Source organism: Fringilla coelebs, assembly GCF_963513975.1.
Source record: "Fringilla coelebs genome assembly, chromosome: 3".
In the NCBI taxonomy this organism is placed as follows: Eukaryota; Metazoa; Chordata; class Aves; order Passeriformes; family Fringillidae; genus Fringilla; species Fringilla coelebs.
The window spans coordinates 55,432,804-55,455,097 of record NC_140030.1 but is presented as its reverse complement, the minus strand read 5'-3'; the positions used below and the strand labels follow the sequence as shown (position 1 = coordinate 55,455,097).

Genomic DNA, 22,294 nt, shown 5'->3' with positions numbered 1-22,294 from the left:
TTCCTAACCCTGCGTTAGAGGAATCATCATTCTAGACCCAGCTCCCAGCAAGAAGTCCCAAATGGCTCCAGAACTCAGAACAAAATTCAATGACAAAACTTCAAGAACCGCCTGGATATCACCTTCCTACATAGGGGATTACTGGGGACTTGGACTACAAGCTGGACAGAAAGTCCAGTTTCTGTCCTGATGAAGGTTCTGAAAGATCAGCAACAGTTAGTGCTCTGAATCAGAGTGAAGGGTACCCAATTGGTATGAAATATTTCACATGGAAATATTTTGTATTTTGTTTGACAGTTTTATAATGCCAATGAATAAAAATGTCATGATTTAAATACCTTAAGTCAAAAATGTAATGACATAACAAAAAAAAAATGCCTTTACTTTACTAGAAATATCCCATTGCACTATAATTTCAAAATCAAAATAAAACAGGTGTGTATTTTTTGATACTTGTCAGACAAGAATATAGCTGTCCATAACATGTCTAGAAAGTATTTACTACTGGAACACAAATCAATCTAGAATTAAAGTCACTTCTACTGACAGCTTAGACTGTCATAGTTTACAGTCAACTTTAACTATAAACTTAGTTAGAAGATCCCAAAGCAAAACCAGTTCAAGTAATACAAGATTTTTTTTCCTGGCTGGGAGCTTCGCTGTACTATTCAAGCCTGAGTGCTGACGCCATAAACCACATGAGTCATTCCTCACACACTGTATACATAACTTGCAGGAGCAGGCCCAATGTGGAGCTGAGCCAGAGAATACAAGGATCCCATGGTACTTTACACCTTTTAAAGAAAATAATTCAGACAGCTTGCAAACAGTGTTGTCCCACTCCTGCTGGAGTTGGAACACAGATCTGCCCACAATTTGCAGTCCTGAGGCTGAAAAATGCAAGGTATTGGAAAGGTCTTTGAAAGAGACAAAGAAGGGAGACAGGAGTCCAAGATTGCTGGATGGTCCCAAAATATTTGGAATGATGGGCATGGTAGCACATGTAGGTCAGTAACATGACTGGCAACCAGACAGCGTTGCCCAGAGCACGCATATCTGTGAAAAACACCAGGATTGAGGAATAGGCATTTCTTGCAAGTCAAGCAAGTGCTGAGATAGAGCAACCTGATGGGTTAGTAAGCAGCACCAAATGCTGGCTGAACAGGTGTTCATCTCTGTCTGGCAGCTGCTTTCACTGTGTGTGTGCAGTGAAAAGGCAAGCAGGTCCCAGGAAGGCACAGCAGGGAAAACAATCTCAAAAACGAAACACAAGCAAAGAGCAGAGGTATGCAAATATAAAATTTCCTCACCCTTTTGGACACTGAGGTTCAGTAATGTTCTCACACTCTTCTTCAACCCAGCTTGCCTCTCCTTAAAACAAATGAGTGCAATTCATTTTTTTAAGACAGTACATTCTTACTGAGAGATGCAAGGTTTCTTTTATGCTACCAGATGCTTTTAAAGTCATATTACGTTATTGCTCCATTTATACAAATATAGGTACGTATGAAAGAGGGTAGTAATTTGTTGATGATACTTACCTTTACAAACAGCTTGATAATTAACACAGCAATCATTGTTTTCCACACAATCATCTGAACAGGAACAACGATATTCTAGTCGCCTCTTTTCTCCACACCTGAATTTATTGCAGGTCCATATGTGGGCTAAAAAACAGGTGAGAGAGAAGGACAGCACAATGATTAATACTGCTATAAGTCCAGAACTAATAAAGCAAGTGTTAAGTTCAGTCTCAAATCTCTACTCACTGAGAAATAGTCTTCAGGTGTAATAGAGATAATGAGTTATCTCATACACTCATAGTATCAGAAACTTGGGCACTTCAGGAAATAGGAACACCCATGACTAAATATCCAAGAACATAGTCATCTGAATACAGCTATGCAGCATATGGGTATAAATACCACAGATCAGAAAGAATTAATTCCACAGATCTCCTGAAATATGGTCATTTATGTGGGTTTAATTTGGTCAGCTCATACTATAAAAAAAAATCCCAAAAACTCCACCAGAAAAAAAAAAAAAGAAAAGTCTGAATTTGGAATACCTAGAAAACACTGAGCAGCTTTAATTTATTCTGACTTGCATTTGAAATCACAGTGGATTTTACCAGTCTTCATCAGGCACTCCAGCCTCTTTCAGCACCTCTTAGTAACAGGTATCACTGCCACTATTTAAGACTCTCTACATAAGCTCACAGGAAGACGTACTGACTTCAGCTCCACTGCTGATTTTATTAGAGAACAATACTGGTTTCTCTGAATGGCATATTCCAGTACATTGTATCATCTGAGGACCTGGATGTCCTGGTTGAACAGGAGCCAGCAGTGCCCTGGCAGCCAGGAGGGTCAACCTGCCCTGGGGGGCATCAGGCACAGCATGGCCAGCCAGGCAAGGGAGGGGATTGTCCTGCTCTGCTCTGCCTGAGACAGCATCACCTCCAGTGCTGGGGCAGTTTTGGGTGCCACAATATAAGGGCTAAACTATGGGAAAGTGCCCAAAGGAGGCCCATGAGGATGGTGAAGGATCTGGAGGGGAAACTTTATGAGGAGCAGCTGAGGTCACTTGGTTTGTTGAGACTGAGGAAAAGCTCCATTATAGTCTTCAACATTCTCGTGAGGGGAAGCAGAGGAGTAGGGACCAAGCTCTTCATTCTTGTGACCAGTGAGAGGGCTCAAGGAAAAAGCATGAAGCTGAGTCAGGTGAGCTTTAGGTTAAGTATCAAGGAAAGATTTTTCACCCAGAAGTTGGTTGTGCACTGGAAAAAGCTCCTCAGGGATGTGGTGACAGCACCAAACCTCAGAGTGACAGAGCTCAAAAAGCATTTGGATAACTGTCAGGCATGTGGTGTGACTCTTGGCCTGTCCTGTGCAGGGTCAGAAATTGGACTTCATGATCCTGTGATGGGTCCCTTCCAACTCAGCATATTTTGTGATTCTATGATTTGTTAGCAGTCAAAAACACAAATAAATCCTTTACATTCAGTGAGGATAAACACCCATTAATTCACCAGCTGAGCGAATACTTAAGTGAAGATATGGAAGCCAAATCTAAATGTTTGAGCAGAAGATATTCAATGATTTTCATACATGATTAGCAATTAGAAATCCCTAAAAGCATTGTCAGGAGGTTAATCTCACTTTCAGTAATTACTTTCAGTAATTCCGCTAATATCAAGTAGATCACTACTTCCATGACAGAGAGAAGAATCTAGTATGGTTCTAGTTACATGATACTATTGGGAAATTAGAATATGATTCTCCATTGATATTAGGTCTAATTCTAAAAAGCCCCAAAAAACAGCACCAATGAATTCATTCATATTCCTAGTGCTAAGACAGACTCTCCAGTTTGTTTTTAAAGAACCTTTATACTCAGGGGGGGTGATGTAATAAAACAGAGTAAAACCCTTGGATTATATACCTGGATATATCAACTATATATGTGTAACTTGACTTTCAGTAGCAGTCAATTGAAGTAGGGATCTGAGCTCAGTTTAATAATTTGGTTTTCAACATCCACATTGGAATTTTAAATGTATCAGTGTGGTCTCACCCAGAAATTAATCAAATGTATATAAAGAGGAGTAAGAAGAAAAATAGTTATCTGAAAGGAGTGCTGCTTTTGGAGCATAAAGGCAAAACCCAAGTAGAGAAAATATTCAAGTGCTGTACTTGCTGTTCTACACACACTAACATCTTTCCCTGTAAAATTTCTCCTAGGTATTTTTCACACGTTTGTCTATTTGACCTTTGCCTTCTGGCAAATCATGGCAGTTGCTCCTCATTTCGCAATCCTTCACCAGTGCAATCTGTTTTGTCATCCTGCCTTGATTCATGCTCCTGACCCTTGCTTCACATTCAGGCAGGGGAGCAGCAAGGCCAAGGGACCGAGCAGCTGGGTAGGGAGAGATGGCAGCTTTCGCAGAGCCGCTCTGTCCTTCCCCTTTTTCACTCAGGCGATGACAGACACATGCAATATGCAGAATGCACTTCTATTCCAGGCTTGCCCAAGAGCGTAGGAATTATCCCTGATGCCAGGGACAATGCGGGTTACTGTTGTCTCACCACCAGCAAACAAAAAGCTGGCTAAGACCTCGAGTTGCCATTGTTCCTCCTCCTTCCAAGGGGGAGGGCAGCAGCACAGTCTGTGGCAGCCTCTCTTCTCACAGGAGAGCTATGGGAAAGCCAGCCCACTGGCTTTGTCAGCTCCTAAGTAGTCCAGCTGGGTGAAATACAAGCTTTGCTTGTGTGAAACAGCAGCTGTACCAGAGCCCTGATGTTTCCACAGGAGTCCCCAGTAGCACCATCATTGCTGCAACTCCATACAGGAATGCAACACAGCATAAAAAGGGGAAGATGAGTGGCATCAGAAACACTCTGCTGCTCAGTAGCCCTGTTTTGCACTCACAGCCCATGTGAAATAAGCCCTGACCACAGCAGTACTCACATATGCTGAGCTGTCCCCAGTCAAAGGACAGGAGAGATTGCTCCCTCAGTTTCTTCCATCCTTACCTGGTTGTATACATGTTTCCTGGTAATCTAAGCAGCAGTTTCCAAGCTTGACACAATCCTTATCACAACGGCAGCTTCCAAAGGTCCTTTCAAAGCAACGACCTTTGCAGGTTTTCACTGTAATATTGGATAGTGTCAGATATCAGTGGCTGAGCCCAAATCAGTCAACATGCAAAAGAAACTAATACAGCCAGCGTGTGAAATGACACAATTGGTGATTCCAGCGTACAGGATGGCTGCAAAAACAGTGGCAGCCAAAAGAAAGCCTTGATCCAACCAAATGCTTATTTCCTCTTAATGAACAAAAATAATTTTTCATCATATTGAACAAAGGGTTCTGTTCTCTTTCAGCAGGAACATGGTGTTTCAGCATTGGCAGAAACCAATGAAATAAAAGCTAGTTGTGACTGTCCTCGCCCCTGTGTCACAGAAGATGAGTATGTAAGATCTCAAGATGTAAGGATGGCTGCTCCAAAGCAGACACAAGAGATACAAACATGACTATACTGATCACTGGTTTATTTTTTGTCCAATTTCAGTATCAAAAAAAAAAAAAAAAAAGACATAGCATTCTTCCACTAGATTGGGGTTACTGAGGGCAGGGAAAAAATGATAAAAAAAAAATTAAAAACCAAAAACAAACAAACAAACAAAAAAAAGACAAAAAAACACCCCAAAAACGCCAAAGAAACAACAACAATGCCAAAAAAGAAAAAGAAAAAAAAAAACAAAAAACAAACAAAAAAAATCAAAAAAAAATCAAAAAACCCCCAAAAAAGTAAACACACCACCACCCAACTAGAAACTAGTGATGTGAAGAATTAACAAAAACTAAGAATTTGGTCACACTGTCTAATCCTGAGCCATCACCAGAAGGGAGTGAGGGAAATCCTCCATCATTTGGCTCGTCTTCTGAAGAATCTTGAGGTCTGTGATATTAGGAAAATGAGATACTAATGAACCAATACTGCAGAGCTGTAATAAAATGAGAAAAAACCTACATATATTTTAACAGAAATTTTATAAACTGAACTTCTGTTGAAAATCATTTTATGTTCAGCTTTGAAATTATTCTTCATAGTTGTTCCCAAAGTGAAGCCTAACTTCTTAAAAAAAAAAAACAAACTTTCGTAACCTTCTACCTGAAGAAACTTCACCATTGAAAAAAACCACATATTTTTTAGAACAGAAAACAGACAGAGGAATTCCACCAGGAATGTTTTCAGGCTACAATTCTAACCAGTAAAAAAAATAACCTTTTTTTTTCCCTCCATAATTGACTGGAAAAGATGAAAAACAAATGTTCCAGGACAACATGAAATAGAAGTTGCTGTGTTTTGTTGTTTCATTTTGTTTTTTTTTAATGGTGAACTGAAAAAAAGCAGCCATTCACCGCAGTGACAGCTGGGATACATGGAAGCTGCCAGATCAGACACTGAGTACCAGGATCACTTTACCTCTCAAGTGAGTACACACAATCATTGACTACACCTGAGGTTTATTTTCTGGTATTTTTATTCCACTCTTACTGATACTGCTTCAAGCAATGCACGCAATTCTCCTCCTGCAGCAAGAAGGGTGGCATTCTGATAATAAGAAAATTAATTCACAAAAAAAAAAAAAAAAGGAATTGTTTAGTAATATTACTAAATTAAAGACATATTATTTACCATCTTTTGAACAGCTAGGCTTCAGGCCAAATATACATCCTAGGATTGTCGTTAACACGCAGACACAGAGTACCTGTGGGACAGCAAGGAAAAGAAATAATATTAAATTACCATTGAATGGTTTTGAAAGTGCTCATTTTCTCCATAATGCTATACAATTGTACTGAAATTCATCAACATGCTGATTTGGAGGCCAATTTCACTGTTTTCACAGCAGTTTTCACTTCCACAAGTAGTTATGTTGTTTGTAATTAAATAGCAGTGTATGAACATGCTTCTCACAACTGGGCCTATGCATATCATTTCTTAAGTCCTTTAGCATAGACATATATCATCATGTTTTTCTTGATTTCATTTATATCATTCTTTCATGATGATATATTTCTACTTCTTACACATTTTATAGAAAGCTTTTTTACTCCACTCCTTCCTTCCTCGTATGTTGCTCTAAGAAGGTGAAATTTTGCCATTAACCACAGACTACAAACAGAAGACATAGCCCTTAAGTGATACCTATAATTTTCTTAGGCAGGAAAACCTTTTCCCACTTCCTAGTATCCAGTTCATACTAGATCTGGGTCCACACCATGGTAATCCCACACTGTGGGATGTCCCATCAAGGCTGACCACAGTGTCTTGCACTGACCAGAAACTACGGCTGTGTTCATGACGGATTCTGGACGCACTGAAGTTATAGAACCAGCACTGTATTACCCTGGTCCAGCATGTCACAGCAGGATTTAATGCCTACTCAAATGCAGAGACAGATTTCTTTTAACCTCATTAAGTATTGGGTTTATTCCATCAACTCTTTGAAAAAGCATGCGTGCTATCAGTGCTTGGACAGTAACTAAAGAGAAGCCAAGAATGCAGTTACAACAGCTATTCTACTTAAGTGTAGAATGTAATAAATACTTTGCCAGAAGTCCTGAAACAGAACATGCTGCAATAATGCAGGCTTTCTTATACAAAATAATCTGGGGAGCTCTGGGTGGGGAAAGAGCGTACATACTACCTTTCCAGTCACTGTTTTCTGTGGAAAAAAACACATTGAAGCAATACTTCAATAACTTCACACACATGGCTACACAATTCTGCCCTATTTTTTCTCCTTTCCCATCAGCAAAATCTGCTGAGTCTGCCTTGAGGAGGACGCCTGAATCATACTGTGATGTGGCAAAAATTCCCTCCATTTTAAAATGCGCCTAATTATTTCTCAGGTTTGTTCTTTTTAAATACTGTGAGCACTTCAGTAACTAAAAACTGTTTGTGTTGTTTTTAATGACTCTACAGTTTACTATGCAATTTTGTTCACTAAGCAGTTAATAAAGAGAGAAAGCAATTTCTGGAATGTGTTGTATTGGAATTCAGCTATTACTCTGAATTTTTGAGCTAAAAATTATCAAAACCCAAATTAATCAATATAAAAACATTTCATATATACCATTTATTTTAAAATCGAGCAATGGATCTAATGAAGCTGTGGCTTAGAATTCTGAATCAGGCAAGTGGAATCTTATTCAACATCACATGTAGCAAAGAAATAAGCATTTTTTCAGTTCAATTACAGTCTTGGAACTGACAGGGAAAGAAGCAAAATAATGAAAGACTGAAGAGGAACAAAATCTAGCATTTTCTATTCACCTGGATATGAAAAACTTACATAAAGATGCAAGTCTCCATTAAACCCAGCTATCAGGAATGAACACAAGTACAGAGCTTTGTACTTTTCTTTTTTGTTGTTGTTTTTGGTGGATTTTGTTTGTTTGGTTGGTTTTGGTTTGAAATCAGAAAACTAACAGGTGCACCATCAACACTTTCTGTTACATCAGTATCAAAAATGTTATCTTCAAGGTAAATTGTTCATGACCTTTGAAATCCCTCATACAAAATATCACCTAGATAAAAGCAGGTGCACAGGGAGATAGCTGACACTTCAAATGCAAGTGTCAAAGCCCAGCAAAATCAGTGGAGAGGGCAAGACCTGCTATTGTCCTTTCAACATTATTATTACTGTTATTTTTTTTAAATTACAAATTGATTTTTTAAAAGCCAGGTTGAGAACATTTTATTTTGGGGTGAAGATTTATTGCTTCTCTGCTCCCACCAGGCCCTGCTACTAAGATCAAGGAGTAGAATGTCCTTTGAGATGTGAACACAAACATGCTTTAAAACAAGAAAAACCCACAGCTACTCTATTCGTAAGAGCTTTATTCCCATATCTTCAAATAGCTACCTAGACCTATGACCTATGGGACTTTGGCCACCTAAGGCATCCTTGTACAGAAAACACATTGCAGTGCCAATAAATGGACTATTAATATTCCATGATGGAGCTACAGTGTAGGTAATGCAGGAATTTAGTCATTACTGCAGGAATTTAATCATAAATGCAAAAATAAAATCTACATAAAACCCACCCAAAAATGACAGCATTCTAATACTTCTCAGAGTAAAACTGGTAAAACTTCACTAAAATTCTCACAAATAATTTCTGTGATTTTTGCACCAAATGTAATAAAATCACAGTTTTGTCTGTAATTCCAGGTTGTCAGTTTTACATTTCTATGAACATAATTCCAAGAAGCAAAAACAAAAGGATTATGTTCACTGAGGCATGTAAGTACTCTTTTGGGTACAAAATACTACAAAATGCAATACTAAATGCAATTAAATATTAAGATCTTGAAACTCTCAACTCACTACATTAAATCCTTGTTTTTCTTAAACTTAGTCCCACTAGCTTAAATTTTTGTCTTAAAAATATTTTACTGCAAAACACTAAAAGTTTCCCCCTCATTTTTGTTTTCCTCTTTCTTTCCTTCTTTAACACTTAATAAAGATTTTTTACAAAAACAATAAGTTTACACATTAAACATCTGACAGTGCTCTCGGACAGCCAAATCTAACCCAGTGGAACTTCAAGCAATTGCAGCTTAGTGTTTAAGGCTTTGAATTGAAGCTTTATCTTGAGCCTGAATGACTTCAGTCACATGAATATTATCCACACAAATGGCAAAACGTTCTGCTGGAACAATAAGGAGCAGCTAATACTGCCCAGCAGCAGCAGTCCTGACTAGGCACAGCAAGAGGCGTTACACCAGTAGCTGACTTATTGTCAGTGGAAAGGCCCTAAGATTATCAACTCTGTAGATGATGAAGAATATTCAAACTATTCTTAAAGATCCAGATACTCACTGCATCTCACTGCTGCACCCTGAAGATGAACCAGTTTACTTTGCTTCTTTCAATATTGCAACATATCTCTGTTGTCCAGAGTAGTTGTGGATGCCTTGGGAGTGTTCCAGGCCAAGTTGGACAGGGCTTTGAGCAACCTAGTAGAAGGTGTCCCTGTCCATGGCAGGGGGGTTGGAACTAGATGATGTTTTAGGCCCCTTCCAACCCAAACCATTCTGTGATTCTGTAAGAAAACCTCACCACAGCAGGTAGGTTACTAATTTTATCTGACCTGCTTTACATACAGGTAGGTCAGGTTGGAGATGCTGCAGCCTGCTACATAAAGATTTATTATGGATATTGTTTTACAAAGACAAGTAGCTGCATGCATACTTGTTTACTAACAGGGACCTTGTTTAGCATCCTGCAGCAGGCACCAAATTCAAAGCTCTACCTACTACCACACTATCAACATAACACCTGTCTTGAAGGTTTAATCTGCCTTTTAAAATCATAGGAAAGAATCATACCTGTTCTCTCTCACCTGTATTCTTCCACTCAAAAGAGAAAGCAGGAATTGAGAACAAGTTGTACAGGTGCCATTAAGAAAGAATATGGGAATCCAATATTTAATAGGAAAAGAAATAAATTAAAGAACCTGGCCTTGTATCACACAAAAGTAGAAAATTAAAGTTTTATGATCCGTATCTTATGAGGTTACTAGCACAAACTGTCAGATTCAGTTCTAATCTCTCATCTGAGAAAAGGTTTTTAAAACAACACAGTAACAACTGCAGAGAAGAAAATGTCCCTTTTTGGTTTAAAAATAAATGTTAGAAAGTTTGTTTTGGAATCACAAAAACATTGTCATCTAGGGATGAATCTCTGTCTCATCATTGCTTCCTTTACGTGGGAGGAAGCAATAAAAGCTTGGCTTTGTAAACAATTATAATGGTTGGGAATAGGTGGTTGAAAGTCTGAAAAACTGCAACCCTGAGAACATTTCAAAAGCCTTTTATTTCAAAAGCCTTTCATTTTGAGCTGGCTAAATGGAAATATGATAGCATGGTTAGAGAAGAGAATCACTTCCCTCACTCATCTCTAGAGCTGCAGCTGAAGAGAATTTTTCAGCAATAATTTTGGGGAGTTGCTGGAAGGACTGGAGTCAGCAAAGCATGCAGGCTGCACACCCCTGATCCCAAAGAGACTCCTCAGGTCTTACTGACACACAAAGAAATCTCTCACTGGCCTTAGCTACTGCCACCTTTCCTATCCCATTTTAGTCCTCCTTTACACAGTTAACACTACTGTCCCTTTCTCTTCACTCTTCTCTAGCTCTGTCCACCTCTCCCACTCCCCTCTTCATTCAGTATTCTGTATTTTCTTTGGCAAAGAAGTACTGATACTTCTTTTAAGGAATTATCATTCTGAATTACATTTATTTCTGTGTTGATCTTCCTCACTCTTTGCCTGCCATGTACCCAGGTGCTTTCCATCTCCCTTACTTCATCCCTGGTATTCCATGGACAACAAAACTTGTCCCTCCAGGGTTTAAGACACATCCATTAACAACTATGCAATTATCAAGGAAACCATGCAAAATGATGTTTTTCCATCCTAATCTCCACGATTGGTTCTCACAGTTGTGTCATATGTATCCATGAAGGGAGGATGTCTAGACAGGGTCTGTAATGCCAGTATTAAGAAAACCCATGGAATTTTCCAAAACCACTGGGATCTGTGAAAGGCATGCTGTGTTTTCACTGTCTTGTGCACCTAGAATAGATGATTACTGACCTGAACCTTAACACTAAAATATCTTCAAGAAAGAATTTCACCTGCAAAAATGTAAAGAACACAATAACAAATAATGAATTTCAAGCAAGACCAGTGTCTCCTTCTGACAGTTAAAAATGCAGGCAGCATACTGTATAATGAAAAAAAGAAACCTACACTTATCTACACTTGCCAGGGGCAGCAGAACACTTACTCATGCTTGTAAAAATTATTTTTAAACCAGCAAAATCCCCTTGCCAACAGCCTGGTTTTATTCAAAAGCAGAGGTTACTTAATAAAGTTTAATAAACTGAAAGGAGGCAGATACTTCACTCACACCAGCTCAGCTACTTAAGTAACACTTTAGTAAATCATCTAAAAAAAAAAAAAGGAAATCAGCACTGAACCAAGTGCACCACCTCCTTCTTGCACCAGTCATCTCTTCTTTCCACATTTGTAAATATTTTTATGGTCTACAAAGACTTGCTTCTGTTGATCTACATTCCACTTGCAGAGGCCAGCAGGAGGAGAATCGCTGAGGCTCTCAGGTCCTGCCTGTTGTAAAACACTGGAGGTGACCAAATAATTCTGAAGTCAGTGGATGAAAAAGCTGGAGATAACACCCAAAATTTTGAGAGCTAAAACTATTTACTATGAAAATGCACAGACATTATTGTTTTTCTTTCTCAAAGAGGCACACAGGAGGTTTACTCTCATTCTTTGTATTGGACGTTCTCAGGACTGTTACTATGTGCTATCGCAATCAAAGGCCATTCAAAGGACAAGAGTGTTTTAAAGGTAGATTGAGCCACTGTAAGATATTATAAAAGCCTTCACAGAGCTCACCAAAGAGTGATAACACTTCACTCAGTAAAGAATTATCAGCAGAAGACATCATCATACTATAGCTGTCCAAATACCTTCCAAAACTATTTAAGCATCTGTTTTTAACAAAAAGATACCAAAAGACAGAAGAGTTAGCATCTGTCAGCTAGTCAGCTGGAATCTAAAATATTTTTCTTATTTGTTGCTTGCCCAACTGTGTAGGTACATACTCTCCTGGAAGTCATTAGCACTTGAGCTGCTGTTATCAAAGCTTTACCCCAGCTGTTACCTTTTTCACTGCACTTAAGATCATGGGAGAATTTAGAGAAACATTAAAGTGCAACAATATACTAGCCACGAAGAAGGGGAAATAAAACTTCTAATTCAATTCACAAAAAGCGGATAGCAGCTGACTCTGCTATTTAATCAGCAAGTAGATTTTTGTAGAAACCTAACGAAAACAGGACTGAAAACTCATGAGAAAAAAGTAAACGTACTTTCAAGCACAATTCTTTTATTCAACACAGCAGACTAAGAACACAGAACAAAGCCCACCCCACGTCATCCACTTTAGTGGCAGCCACATATGAATGCATGACTGCATAGAAAGGAGAGAAACTGTCAGTAATTATGCCAACTAAAATTCGTTTCCCAAACAAGTTGCAATTGACTCATAATTGAAAGCAAAATTGAATCTGAAAGTAAGGCCTTGAGGCACCTTCATGCCCCTCCTATTCCAGAAGTCCCTTTTCAAGAATAAAGCCAAAGCTGTTCCAGTTTAGATTACTGTCATGAGAGTTGTGACAAGAACAGAGTGCAGAGGAGGTGGCTTCTACAGGGTACTGCTTATACCACAAAATATACCAAGTAAACCTACATTCACATCCATTTTTCTTTGGCAGATACTGTAACAACTGCCACCATGACAACAATATTAACTTCCACAGGAAGACAAAACGACCTTAAAGAAAAAGTGAAGAAATCTTGTTAAACATCAAGATTACAAGGAGTGTCAAAAAATTGTAGAACCACAAGCTGTATGAGAAGAATGAAATCAGGTTTCATACAGTCATTTAGGCTGGAAAAGACCTTTAAGATCAAGTAAAAAATTTTCAATTATTCATCATACGTCTTTACTAAGTACACCAATATTGATCACAGACTCATCTTCAGCCCTGAATCATTTGTCCATTTTCCCAAAACAAAGACAAGGGATGATAAAGAGGCCATTATTTACCTTGGTACCTCTTGAATATAGCCCTTCAAAAACCAAAAGGCAGACTCTCAAATTTTGATACCTCACAACATGGAAACATATTTGAACCAGAAGAAGGTTCTGAAACTGGCCTATTTACCAGTGTTAAACAGTGAAATGAAATGTACATGGCCAGGTTGAATTATTGATCTTCTTGAAGAAGCTATAACAACACTTCTTGTTATTCTAGGAACAATAGCAACCAGTGTTTAACACAAACTTGTATCCACAGACTACCACATTAGAAAGCATTTATATAGGTTGATTTGCCTATATGCCATTACACAGCAGAACTGAGACAAGGCTATGCTCAGTGAGTTTCTTCAGAAATGCAAATACTACATTTTTTCTTATTACTTCCTTTTTCCTTAGCTAACCTATTGTGTTATTTCATTTGCAAAAAATCCCTGCTTATGTTACTTTTCTTTGTCCTCCACCACACTCCATTTACCATGAAAACCACTGCTGCCTTATGAACACACAGGAAACTTTATACAGGTGACTTGTGCAACATCTATGCAGAAAAGCACTTTTTGCTTTTCAGTGCAGAAAGTGTTGAAAAGAGGTCAGGAAATATATCAAAATAATGTAAAAATATCATTCCAGTATTGAACATTATAAAATAACTTCTCTTAAAATCACATTTACTACTGTTTCATTCAAATGGGACACTGTCATGATGCAGCACATTGACAAATTCTGTAATAGCATATGGCCACGGTGATACTTGCCAATATATTCATTTCTATTATCAGCTCCAAGGTGAAAATTTCTTCATACCTTTCATGTTTTCAAAGCCTTTATTTACTCTGCTCCTCTCAGCTGGAAGCAACAATAACATAGCTTCCACTGCAAATCAAATCAGAACAATTCACTCTGTGTAATTCCAGTGATACTAGTAAAAAAATGCAAAGGAAAATTTTTGAAGAGCAGGAGTTGGAAGGAAGCCCTGCACAGTTTTTGTATCTTTGACCTTGACTGAAATCCAAGTTTTAGGGCAGTACCAAAGTTGTTCTGAATTCAAAGGCTACAGAAAGCCTATCCACTTAAACTGTGTTCTTTGTTATTTTAGTATCCAAGAGTTTTGCAGAACTATATGAAGGAAAAAAAGCTGCCTCCCTCCTGGCCAGGACTTTGGCTGGCTGTGCTTGGGGCCAGTTCTCCGGTATTGGTTCAGTTATTGATAGCACTATTTGGGAGAACTCAACCAGTCCTAAGGATAGCTCTTCAATAAAAAGCTAGAGAAAGCCTCAGAAGAGTCACTCTCTCCTTGTTTTAGCCAGCCTTACCTCTGTGCCCTGTCTGGAATGTGGTACAGCCACACTGCAGCCAAGTCAATCCTGGCCATGTATTCTGTTGACCCAAACTCACAGGCCTGCCTTCCCTTACCTTGGACCTCAATTACCATTACAGACTCCCCTGGCAATTCAGACTATTGGCTGAACCTGGCTGGTGTCCCCACATCCACTGTGCTCACTTTGCTCGCACACAGCGAGACTGTCCCTTTCCAAAAAGGGCACTGGCTTGTTGCCAGGACTGGATACAGTTTTACTTTCTCTTCCAGCATGACCTGCCTTCCCCTGGTGCCTGACAGGTAGGCAAAGATTTACTGCAAACATTACTGCAAAACTGAAGAAAAGTAATGGAAACATTGCATGGTAAGTCTGAGCACACAACACCAATCACAGCCCAATTCACTCGTTCTGCCTAGACAGACCAAAGGGCTGAGCCAAGCACAGTGTGGCCTAATCTACACTCCATTCTCCACTCTCTAATTCTCCACTCCTATTCCTAGGCCAACGTGCCTGTTTTCAGGCAGCCAGCAGCATGGACAGATGCACCAGTCACACAGCTGGGTGCGCTTCAGCCTGCCCCAAGATTTGCACTCCAGCTGGAGTCCAGGCAGGCAGAAGCATCCACACACACTGCACTCCAAGGGGGGACTGAAACCTCCTGCAAGGCTTGAGTCCTCCAATTCAGCTACAGAAGAGAGTATTTGGCAGCCCAAACTCCATGCTGTTTTATTGATGCTAAAAGCCATACCTAAAACACCCGGCTGAAAGCGAGCTGAAGTTTGCTTGGTTCATTCACAATCGCCCCTTTGATTGTGTATCCAGATTCAACCTAGTTGGGCAATAAATTTTAAACTGAGTTCTGATTACAGTTTTTAACAAAGATGGTCTCTACACTCCCTTTGTGAAGATTTTTATAAAAGTGGAATTTGAGGAGCTGTTTTTCTCTGTTGTTGTTTTGGTTTTGCTGTTGTTCAGCTGGGATTGGGTTTTGTTTGTCTGAGTTCACTGTTTGATTTGGGCTCTTTGTTTCTACACTTCAAAATCCCCAACCAAATGGAAAGACTTAATTCCTGCAAGTGTTTCTTTGGGCAATATTTTTTTACTTCATGTCAGCTTCTGCTTTTTAGGATTGGTTATGCCAACTAGCTCTACGAAGTGTAAATAAAGCAAGAATACAAATTAACCTTGGAAACCCTTCAGAACTAAAATTTCTAATTTTTTTTTTATTATATAAGAGCAAGATTATGATTTTTGTCTACAATGCCCAGCATGAAAATCCCTACTTGAAGGGAAATAAAGAAATTTTGGGTTTACATTTCCCTGTGTATAATGAGAATTATTTGCAAAGTCTTCCCTAAAAAATAAGTACACTGAAGAGAAACTTTCAGCTATAATGATTTTTAAATTCAGACCCCAAACTTTCTTTGGATGGCTTAAATTGGATAATAATGTCTTTATTTTTTGTATGTATAGTTACAATTTTATTCTAATTAATGCATTTAAGCAAGCTCAATAAAAAAAATGTTTTGTCAAACACCATGTGTTCAGATTTAAAACCAAGTCACAATGCAAGCTGGAGAGCTGTAACATTGGCAGGAGACAGCTGTAAAGCTTCCTTGTTTCCCAGCACTGGAAGAGATTTTCCTACAAATTATTAAGATATTGAAGATCAGCCAAGAACTCTTTTAATATTTCTCAACAGAAAGTGCTTCAAAGTCTATTAAAAGTATGGCAATCTTGTTACCATCATTCTTTACTTCATATTTCACCAAGGCATGTTTAATGCCAAAAAAATTCAAATCACCCAACAGTCACTCTAATATTACTGTTGAGCTGTGTGGTGTTTCTTGGATCTCAGAAGTCCCATCTAAGCTCAGCACTGTTATGGAAGCAAGTAATTTCAGCAAGGACCACCTTTCCCTACTAAAAAATAAAGAAAAAATTACAAGCCACATAAAGAAAAAAAATACAAAAAAAAGTCTGAAATGGAATGGTTTTCTGAGGGCCAAAAAATAGATTAAAGACTGAACATGGCACCTAGGCCTCTAGGATTCAGACAACAGCATCCTTCAATCCAGTGCTTGAGAACTGACTGATAGCTATAAAAATACCGACACCGAAATCAGCTGAAGTCAATAAGCACAGTACAAATCCCAAGGTTTGGGTAATTAATTATATATTCTGCCTTCTTTATGGAAAAAAGAATATGGATATGCATTACTAATTTTGTTTTAAAGTACTAATCTATACAAATGTTTGGGTACCTTCAAACATCTTTAGGAGAAAAATCATCAGCATGAAAACAACCAAACAGGAATACAATCTTCCCAACAACAGTAATAAAAGGTTGTTCCCACATCTTCATCTATGGGGAGGGGAAAAAAAAAAGAACCAAACAACAAAACCAGACAAACCTACTGTTGTCTCCAAAATCCTGATGTAGCACACCCATCTTTCCCTGCCTGAGCCCAAAGTCAGCAGCTATGAGCTATATTCAAATGAAAAGGTGAAAACCTTTCAGGACTCATACAGAATATCTTGACATCCAATAGACCTTTTTTCTACAGTTAGACTCTTTGCTGACTGCAGCAATGGCAAATACAAACTGGCAACAGAAATTCTCCCTTGGGCAGAGATTGTCTCCTTTATTTATGATAAACAGGGGTTTATGATTCATAAAAGCTTAACATAGCAACCAATGGATGACTGAAACCAGATTTATAGAATCGTGGAGCAGATGTTCTTGAAAACTACGCTAACACACACTGAAAACGAGAAGGCGACAGCTATTGTGGCTTCACTAAGGGCCAATTGCGTCTGACAAATTTGATGGCCTTCTAAAATGGGATTACAGCAGTGATGGAGGAGGGAATAGAAACCAAAACCATCTACCTGGACTGTGCAAAGCATTTGGCATGCTCTGCATGACATCCTGATCATTACACTGGAGAGACATGGATTTGACAGAGGGACATGGAATTGGCTGGATGGTCACACTCATGAACTATGCTTAGGGCTTGATGTGCCAGTGGAAACCAGTGAGGAGTGGCCTTCCTCAGGGTCAGCATAGGGACCAGCACTGCTGGACACTTTGTCAGTGACATGGGCAGCAGGATCAAGGCACCCTCAGCAAGGTTGCCAATGACACCAAGCTGCCTGGTGCAGTCAACAGGCTGGAAGGAAGGGATGCCATACAGAGGGGCCTGGGCAAGCTTGAGAGGTGGGACTGTGCAGAGGCCAAGTGTGCAATCCTGCATGACAATGTCAGTTCCAGCACAGGCAGGGCAGAGAATGGTTTGAAAGCAGCCCTGAGGAAAATACTTGGGGCTGTTAGTGGATGAGAAGCCCAATGTGACCCAGCACCCCCAGCTGGTCTGCAGATGGCACGAAACTGAGCAGTGCAGTTGGCATAACAGAAGAATGGCATGACACCCAGAGGGACCTGGACAAGCTTGAGAAGTGGAACCACGAGAACCTAATGAAGTTGAACGAGTGCAAGGTGCTACACCTGGGTAAGGGCAATCCCTGAGGAGGGTGCAGACCGGGAGAAGGACTGTCTAAGAACAGCCCTGCTGAGAAGGACTTGGGGGTGCTGGTAGATGAAAAGCCAGACACGGGCTGTCAATGTGCACTCACAGCCCAGAAGGCCAACAGCATCCTGGGCTGTATCCACAGAAGTGTGACCAGCAGGTCAAGGGAGGGGATTCTGCCCCTCTACTCTGCCCTTGTGAGACCCCAGCTGGAGTGCTACATCCAGCTCTGGGCCCTTCAGCATAAAAAGAATTCTTAAGACTTATGGAAGTAAATCCAGAGAAGGGCCACAAAGATACAGAAGGTAGACCACACCCCTTCAGTGAAGGCAGGTGGAGAGAGCTGAGGCTATTCAACCTGAAGAAGAAAAAGCTCTGAGAAGACCTTACAACATCTTCCAGTACCTGAAGGGGCCAATGAAAAAGCTGGAGAGAGACTTCTTACAGAGCACGTGGTGACAGGACAAGGGGAAATGGCTTTAAACTGAAAGAAGGTATGTTTATATTAGATATTGAGAAGAAATTATTTATTGTAAGGGTGGCAAGACACTTGAAAAGATTGCCCAGAGAATCTGTGGATACTCCATCCCTGCAAGTGCTCAATGCCAGAATAGATGAGCTTTGAGCAACCTCGTCTAGCATAGGTGTCCCTGCCCACGATAGAGGGGTTGAAACTGGCTGATCTTTAAGGATATCTTCAGACCCAAACCATTCTATGATATGATAAGGCTAGAAGAGACCTGAAGAGGTTTTCAGTTCAATCTCTTGCCCAGTGTTGGAAGTCAGCTAGTTTTTGGGATGTGCTTTAAAAAAAATAAATAAAAAAGACTGGACAGCCTTAATGAAAAAAAGGGAAAAAAAACTTACAGACTATAAAAATATTAGGTGCATTCCACAGCATTTTTTTAAACTTCACAATTTATTATCTTTATGCAATCTGAAATGCTTGAGTTACTCTTTAGATGAGACTAACACACTTTTAATGTCTCAGTCAAGACCTTACCTGGAATTTTTTTTGTAATTTTTTTTGTAATTTTTTTTCTACTTAGGCATTCTCAATCTGCAAAACTCCTTAAGATTTTTTCTGACAAAAGTGTTAGTTTAAATGAGTTTTCCATTTCTGACAAAAAGTCTGAAGCTGTTGAAAAGAAAAATTCTCTTACATTATTACTTTATTTCTCTCAATGTTTCAGCTGTTAGACTGGCATGGAAAAATTTATTTTAATGGGATGAATGAATCAGACCAAAATGCAATGCCTGAATTCCTGGCAAGTAGGAAAGCCTCAAACATAAGCAAAGGTTATGCTGCTCTTGGGCAGCAGCATACTGCTCACTCACACAACAGCCTGGAGAGACTACAGACAGACAGACAGTTCACTTGGCTTTGAGGGACAGAAGTTTGAGCCTAGAAAACAGGCAAGACAGTAAATAAAAAAGGTGGCTTTTAAGTGCTTCTTAGGGAAGTACTATGGGTCAGTAAAATCCACCACTTGTGGAATCCTCCCTCTGCAGCAGCAGCAGCTGCTCTGTCATAGGGTAAGATTGGCTCATGGACAAGAGCTGGGAATGTTGAGGTTGTGTTCACAAACTGCACAGACATCTGCAGGTGGCAGGCACTTGTGAGGGAAGAGTAGAATGCAGTCCAGTCTCAGCTTTCCAGAAAAATAAAAAGAGTGATTCAAGTATTCCTTAATCAGCAGAAATGCATTAATGAGTTCTTAGAAAATTTCAGCATTAGCACACTTGAAAGCAGTTATTTGTGGGATTTCTTTATCTACATAAATAAAGGAGGCAATAGCACACACAGCTAGGATAAATGCAGGCAAATGAGATTTACCTACTGCTGGACACTTTAATAGTTACACATTACTATAAAACTACAAACACCAAGCACCTAAGTCTACTCGCTTTTTTAGTGCATTTGGATATCATCAATGTTTTATAAATACATCAGTTTCTGAGAAAGAACAAAATAGCTTTTCCAACTCGTTTGCCCCTTTCTGACATGTTTAGGTTAAATACATTCCTGTTTTACTCAATCCAGTATCACCTGCAGTATTTAGAAAGTTTTCCAAGTTCTCACTGAACATCTTACATTATCTCTGTGTTTGCAGTCACCCCAAAAAATAGTGTATGGCCGCAAATATTTAGAATTTTTTAATTATTTTTGTATAGATGACATACTTCACTCTGACACTTTCATGAGCACAGGAGGAAATTTTTGCCAGTTCTCAATGAATGGCATTTGGAATATAAGAACTTAATTCAGAAGAATAAGTAACTGCAAACACTAACTTGTGCTCAACTCCAGTCTCTAAGTGGCTATGCATCTCTAATAATTTTGTTGCATTAGAGCCTAAAAAGCTCAGGACATCAATACTAGGTTCTAAGCCTGAAAAGAGCTGAGCTGTTTTCACCATCCAGCTGCAGTGGCTTTTATGGCACAACCTTAATCACCCCAGAAGACAACAAAGTAATGAAACGAGCTACCAACCACAACCTTTACTTATGGAGACATTTCATCAGAAAAGTTGTCAAAAAAAGCTTCTGCATGGAAGCTACCACAGACCTTTGCACGTATTTTCATATTTTTCTTATAACATTCTGACAAACTTAGAAACATAATTTACCTCCTGCTATGTCAGAAAGTATGACCAACCTGTAGTCACAATGATATGGGTGGATGAATCATTTGAAAAGGTAGCCAGATTACAAAGATATCAGTAAATTTGGATAGGCACCTTGACATTTATGCTTCAGTGTATTGGAAGAGGACTATTTATGCATACATACGTAGTGACGCCTGCTGCAGTTCCACTAAAGCTTCCTTCCAAGAACACCACAATTCCTTCACCTTGATAATGAATTTAGCTTCATAATGATTACTCCAGGCAGTTTGGAAGGTCTTATTTTCACATCTCTATGGGGAGGATAATTATAATACAGCAGCATGGCTAAAACTGGAAAGTGACCTACCTGCTAACAATGGCTTTGGATGCTGGGGCTTCTGACCAAGGGCCAAAAGTGCCTCCCAGCAGCACTTGGAGACAAACTTTCAACCCACGGTAGCCCGAATTCAGAGAAATGCAAGTTTTTACACTTCCCCTGTCCTTTTGGCTCTTTAACTCTTTTAGCTTTTCCAGCCATATTTTCCTATTTTAACTGGGTTTTGTCTTCCCTGGTGTCCCCCCTACATCAAACAGCTAAAACCACATGATGAAAGACGAGACAACCATTGACACCACAAAAGAATTTTGAAAGATTCAATGCTCAGGACCGTCAAAAGAGTGAAATAAATCAAGAGTTACGAATCCCTCTCTGAGGCAAGTCGTTGTCTATACCCAAGCGCCACGGTCCTGCCCGAGGCTGACTCTCGAAGCGGAGCCGTCCCATAGCACTGCTGCCCCGGGCATCCCGAGGAGCCCGTGCTGCCGAAGGCAGTCACCCTCTTCCAAAACCGCCGAGAGGCTTCTAAGGTCCCGCCACGGGTTCGTCTCCCATCTCCCGAAGCTTGGAGACGGGCGAAGCACCTGCGCCAGCCGCACCGCTCCCCCCGCTCCCGCCGGCGCGGTGGGACCCAGCTCCGCCCGCCCGGCCCCGCGGCTCCCCGGCCCTTACCAGGGACAGCACTTTGTAGGTGTTGGGATCCTTGCTCTTGCCGCCCGGAGGCTTCTCCGGCTCCTCAGCCACCTCCATGGCCGGCAGCATGGGCACAGCCGCAGTCTGCAGCCCGCCATCAGCCGCCCCTACCCCGTCCAGGTGGTCCTCACGGCCCTTCCCCGCTTGCTGCCCGTTCCCCTGCATGGTCCCCGCGGCTCTGCCCTCCGCCCGCCCGGACACGGCTATTAATAGCCCGGCCGCCCGGTCCCGCCCCGCCCGGAACGCGGACACCGGCGGCCCCCGCTCCCCCGCCGGCAGCGGCGTGGAGGAGGGAGCGGGATGTTCCCGTCCTTCCCTCGGGATGTTCCCACCTCGATCGGTCACCCGGGCTCGGCCGCCCCCCCGCTTTCCGACCCCTCCCTGCAGGTAAAGGGCGGGCAGGGCAGGGCAGGGCAGGGAGGCGGTGCGGGGCCGGAGGACACGGCGCTGCTCCGAAATAGCGTCCGGGGGAGGGCGCCGGGCCGTGTTTACGAGGGAGCGCGGAGAAAGTTTCCGCTGCCCGGTCCCCGGGCGGGGGCGGTGGCGCGGCTTTCCCCGAAGCCGCCGGGCGGCGGTGGCACAGGTGTGCGCG

At 40.7% G+C, this 22,294-nt stretch overlaps 1 protein-coding gene across 1 annotated transcript in view; it reads right to left on the bottom strand.

The window, feature by feature from the left end:
- The window catches only part of ENPP1 (ectonucleotide pyrophosphatase/phosphodiesterase 1), a 53,040-nt gene extending 31,043 nt beyond the window's left edge, over nt 1-21,997 (bottom strand). Inside the window, exons 1-5 of the mRNA XM_084201511.1 lie at nt 21,682-21,997; nt 6,206-6,278; nt 4,536-4,652; nt 1,542-1,667; nt 1,311-1,371 (exon numbers count right to left, since the gene is read on the bottom strand). Coding sequence (XP_084057637.1) covers nt 1,311-1,371; nt 1,542-1,667; nt 4,536-4,652; nt 6,206-6,278; nt 21,682-21,867 — 563 coding nt within the window. The 5' untranslated portion in view covers nt 21,868-21,997. The remainder of the gene's footprint in view (nt 1-1,310; nt 1,372-1,541; nt 1,668-4,535; nt 4,653-6,205; nt 6,279-21,681) is intronic.
- Between the last annotated feature and the right edge of the window lie 297 nt (nt 21,998-22,294).